The 5,342-nt window shown below is 55.0% G+C and overlaps 2 protein-coding genes across 2 annotated transcripts; both read left to right on the plus strand.

Moving 5' to 3' along the window:
- Positions 1-1,009: 1,009 nt before the first annotated feature.
- On the plus strand, positions 1,010-4,175 carry PHYSODRAFT_514089 (hypothetical protein; the record flags this gene model as incomplete). Its single annotated transcript, XM_009532707.1, has 2 exons — positions 1,010-1,159; positions 3,924-4,175. 2 exons carry the CDS (start codon positions 1,010-1,012, stop codon positions 4,173-4,175), a joined length of 402 nt encoding a protein of 133 aa, XP_009531002.1.
- Positions 4,176-5,025: 850 nt separating this feature from the next.
- PHYSODRAFT_335333 (hypothetical protein) lies at positions 5,026-5,335 on the plus strand (the record flags this gene model as incomplete). The annotated part of the gene is made up of 1 exon (XM_009532708.1): positions 5,026-5,335. A coding segment is annotated over one exon (310 nt), but the record flags the coding sequence as incomplete, so codon positions are not given.
- Between the last annotated feature and the right edge of the window lie 7 nt (positions 5,336-5,342).

Genomic DNA, 5,342 nt, shown 5'->3' on the forward strand with positions numbered 1-5,342 from the left:
TGGGGTGGCTGGGGTGGCTACGGACCCTACCGCTTCGGGTTCATGTGCGGCGGCGTCCCTGGCTGGGCCTACCCCATGGGCTACTGGAACATGTTCGGCGCGGGTCTCTACGGCGGCAGCTGCGGTCTCGGCATGCCTTTCGGCGGTCTCTACTACTGCTAAATTGGCCGACCGCGCAGCCACCTACCTACCTACCTACCTACCTACCTACCTACCTACCTACCTACCTACCTTCTTACCTCTCTGGCGTCTTGCACCAATTAATTAAGGTTCATCAGCTGTACCTTGGCGCATTCGCCTAAAATTCAAAACCAAAATATAATGCTTTCTCCTTTTTGAAGCGGGGTTTTCGTGAGTTTGTGCGTCTTGAGCCAGATTGTGCAATGTTATCGGAAGCGTGGCTTCGGCGATCGGCTGTAGTTCGTTTGGCTGGGGATTCTGTATCTGTTCGGTGTCTGGTATAGTATCTAGACTCCTAGAAATCCTGAAATGTTCCATCCAGATATCCAACTAATCTAACTAATCCAACAAAAATCTGTCGGTATCAGTTTCCTTTTCCACACCAATGTTCAGCATTTGTTAAAATGCCGGGCAGTAAGACATGTATTTAAGTTCACCTGTTGTGCTTGTGCTAGCCTAGCAGCATGCTACTACAGTAGTACCTACGTCCACTCGGTTTGAGGTTTACTTTTTCCGAATAAACTGCCACAATTGTGCTTTTGTATGAACCATATTTCGGAGCCGTTGGCGCTACTGTATTCGCCGTTTGGCAGCGATTGAGGCGCGCCGACAAGAAGCGCATCAATCACTACCACTTACTTCATCGCCGCGAGAATTCGCCCGCAAATTCGGCGACTTTGCCAAACGAACCTCCCCGATCGAAGCAGACTCGTTCGTTCCAACACTGCGCCCGTCATCTTCGGACCCACAACACGATCTGCCTCCACTTGAGCAAGTCGAGTACCACCCGATCTCCGAATTCAGCGCCGAACCGCACCGCATCACAGCCATGAAGTTCAGCACCTTCCTCGTTGCCGCTCTTGCCGTCGTTGGTGTCGTCGCCGCCGCCGCCCAACCTGCTGCTGCCGGCAATCTGCCGGCCGTCAAATCCGCCGCCGAAGCGCTCCAGAAGCTTGAAGCGTCCGAGTTGCCCGATGGTGTCACGCTCATGGGCACTAGTGAGAAGATCGACCCGCCTGCGGGTGCCGCCGCCGCGATCGCCGCCAAGGAAGCTGACAACAAGCACGATGGTGACGCCGACAAGAAGGAGCAGTACGGCGGCTGGGGTCTGGGTCTTGGCGCTGGCTGGGGTCTCGGCGGCGGCTGGGGCAACTGGGGTGGCTGGGGTGGCTACGGACCCTACCGCTTCGGGTTCATGTGCGGCGGCGTCCCTGGCTGGGCCTACCCCATGGGCTACTGGAACATGTTCGGCGCGGGTCTCTACGGCGGCAGCTGCGGTCTCGGCATGCCATTCGGCGGTCTCTACTACTGCTAAATTGGCCGACCGCGCAGCCACCTACCTACCTACCTACCTACCTACCTACCTTCTTACCTCTCTGGCGTCTTGCACCAATTAATTAAGGTTCATCAGCTGTACCTTGGCGCATTCGCCTAGAATTCAAAACCAAAATATAATGCTTTCTCCTTTTTGAAGCGGGGTTTTCGTGAGTTTGTGCGTCTTGAGCCAGATTGTGCAATGTTATCGGAAGCGTGGCTTCGGCGATCGGCTGTAGTTCGTTTGGCTGGGGATTCTGTATCTGTTCGGTGTCTGGTATAGTATCTAGACTCCTAGAAATCCTGAAATGTTCCATCCAGATATCCAACTAATCCAACTAATCCAACAAAAATCTGTCGGTATCAGTTTCCTTTTCCACACCAATGTTCAGCATTTGTTAAAATGCCGGGCAGTAAGACATGTATTTAAGTTCACCTGTTGTGCTTGTGCTAGCCTAGCAGCATGCTACTACAGTAGTACCTACGTCCACTCGGTTTTAGGTTTACTTTTTCCGAATAAACTGCCACAATTGTGCTTTTGTATGAACCATATTTCGGAGCCGTTGGCGCTACTGTATTCGCCGTTTGGCAGCGATTGAGGCGCGCCGACAAGAAGCGCATCAATCACTACCACTTACTTCATCGCCGCGAGAATTCGCCCGCAAATTCGGCGACTTTGCCAAACGAACCTCCCCGATCGAAGCAGACTCGTTCGTTCCAACACTGCGCCCGCCTTTTCGCCGTCATCTTCGGACCCACAACACGATCTGCCTCCACTTGAGCAAGTCGAGTACCACCCGATCTCCGAATTCAGCGCCGAACCGCACCGCATCACAGCCATGAAGTTCAGCACCTTCCTCGTTGCCGCTCTTGCCGTCGTTGGTGTCGTCGCCGCCGCCGCCCAACCTGCTGCTGCCGGCAATCTGCCGGCCGTCAAATCCGCCGCCGAAGCGCTCCAGATGCTTGAAGCGTCCGAGTTGCCCGATGGTGTCACGCTCATGGGCACTAGTGAGAAGATCGACCCGCCTGCGGGTGCCGCCGCCGCGATCGCCGCCAAGGAAGCTGACAACAAGCACGATGGTGACGCCGACAAGAAGGAGCAGTACGGCGGCTGGGGTCTGGGTCTTGGCGCTGGCTGGGGTCTCGGCGGCGGCTGGGGCAACTGGGGTGGCTGGGGTGGCTACGGACCCTACCGCTTCGGGTTCATGTGCGGCGGCGTCCCTGGCTGGGCCTACCCCATGGGCTACTGGAACATGTTCGGCGCGGGTCTCTACGGCGGCAGCTGCGGTCTCGGCATGCCTTTCGGCGGTCTCTACTACTGCTAAATTGGCCGACCGCGTAGCCACCTACCTACCTACCTACCTACCTACCTACCTACCTACCTACCTACCTACCTACCTACCTACCTTCTTACCTCTCTGGCGTCTTGCACCAATTAATTAAGGTTCATCAGCTGTACCTTGGCGCATTCGCCTAAAATTCAAAACCAAAATATAATGCTTTCTCCTTTTTGAAGCGGGGTTTTCGTGAGTTTGTGCGTCTTGAGCCAGATTGTGCAATGTTATCGGAAGCGTGGCTTCGGCGATCGGCTGTAGTTCGTTTGGCTGGGGATTCTGTATCTGTTCGGTGTCTGGTATAGTATCTAGACTCCTAGAAATCCTGAAATGTTCCATCCAGATATCCAACTAATTTAACTAATCCAACAAAAATCTGTCGGTATCAGTTTCCTTTTCCACACCAATGTTCAGCATTTGTTAAAATGCCGGGCAGTAAGACATGTATTTAAGTTCACCTGTTGTGCTTGTGCTAGCCTAGCAGCATGCTACTACAGTAGTACCTACGTCCACTCGGTTTTAGGTTTACTTTTTCCGAATAAACTGCCACAATTGTGCTTTTGTATGAACCATATTTCGGAGCCGTTGGCGCTACTGTATTCGCCGTTTGGCAGCGATTGAGGCGCGCCGACAAGAAGCGCATCAATCACTACCACTTACTTCATCGCCGCGAGAATTCGCCCGCAAATTCGGCGACTTTGCCAAACGAACCTCCCCGATCGAAGCAGACTCGTTCGTTCCAACACTGCGCCCGCCTTTTCGCCGTCATCTTCGGACCCACAACACGATCTGCCTCCACTTGAGCAAGTCGAGTACCACCCGATCTCCGAATTCAGCGCCGAACCGCACCGCATCACAGCCATGAAGTTCAGCACCTTCCTCGTTGCCGCTCTTGCCGTCGTTGGTGTCGTCGCCGCCGCCGCCCAACCTGCTGCTGCCGGCAATCTGCCGGCCGTCAAATCCGCCGCCGAAGCGCTCCAGATGCTTGAAGCGTCCGAGTTGCCCGATGGTGTCACGCTCATGGGCACTAGTGAGAAGATCGACCCGCCTGCGGGTGCCGCCGCCGCGATCGCCGCCAAGGAAGCTGACAACAAGCACGATGGTGACGCCGACAAGAAGGAGCAGTACGGCGGCTGGGGTCTGGGTCTTGGCGCTGGCTGGGGTCTCGGCGGCGGCTGGGGCAACTGGGGTGGCTGGGGTGGCTACGGACCCTACCGCTTCGGGTTCATGTGCGGCGGCGTCCCTGGCTGGGCCTACCCCATGGGCTACTGGAACATGTTCGGCGCGGGTCTCTACGGCGGCAGCTGCGGTCTCGGCATGCCTTTCGGCGGTCTCTACTACTGCTAAATTGGCCGACCGCGCAGCCACCTACCCACCTACCTACCTACCTACCTACCTACCTACCTACCTTCTTACCTCTCTGGCGTCTTGCACCAATTAATTAAGGTTCATCAGCTGTACCTTGGCGCATTCGCCTAGAATTCAAAACCAAAATATAATGCTTTCTCCTTTTTGAAGCGGGGTTTTCGTGAGTTTGTGCGTCTTGAGCCAGATTGTGCAATGTTATCGGAAGCGTGGCTTCGGCGATCGGCTGTAGTTCGTTTGGCTGGGGATTCTGTATCTGTTCGGTGTCTGGTATAGTATCTAGACTCCTAGAAATCCTGAAATGTTCCATCCAGATATCCAACTAATTTAACTAATCCAACAAAAATCTGTCGGTATCAGTTTCCTTTTCCACACCAATGTTCAGCATTTGTTAAAATGCCGGGCAGTAAGACATGTATTTAAGTTCACCTGTTGTGCTTGTGCTAGCCTAGCAGCATGCTACTACAGTAGTACCTACGTCCACTCGGTTTGAGGTTTACTTTTTCCGAATAAACTGCCACAATTGTGCTTTTGTATGAACCATATTTCGGAGCCGTTGGCGCTACTGTATTCGCCGTTTGGCAGCGATTGAGGCGCGCCGACAAGAAGCGCATCAATCACTACCACTTACTTCATCGCCGCGAGAATTCGCCCGCAAATTCGGCGACTTTGCCAAACGAACCTCCCCGATCGAAGCAGACTCGTTCGTTCCAACACTGCGCCCGCCTTTTCGCCGTCATCTTCGGACCCACAACACGATCTGCCTCCACTTGAGCAAGTCGAGTACCACCCGATCTCCGAATTCAGCGCCGAACCGCACCGCATCACAGCCATGAAGTTCAGCACCTTCCTCGTTGCCGCTCTTGCCGTCGTTGGTGTCGTCGCCGCCGCCGCCCAACCTGCTGCTGCCGGCAATCTGCCGGCCGTCAAATCCGCCGCCGAAGCGCTCCAGAAGCTTGAAGCGTCCGAGTTGCCCGATGGTGTCACGCTCATGGGCACTAGTGAGAAGATCGACCCGCCTGCGGGTGCCGCCGCCGCGATCGCCGCCAAGGAAGCTGACAACAAGCACGATGGTGACGCCGACAAGAAGGAGCAGTACGGCGGCTGGGGTCTGGGTCTTGGCGCTGGCTGGGGCCTCTGGGGTGGCTG

Source organism: Phytophthora sojae (genome assembly GCF_000149755.1).
Source record: "Phytophthora sojae unplaced genomic scaffold PHYSOscaffold_6, whole genome shotgun sequence".
In the NCBI taxonomy this organism is placed as follows: domain Eukaryota; phylum Oomycota; class Peronosporomycetes; order Peronosporales; family Peronosporaceae; genus Phytophthora; species Phytophthora sojae.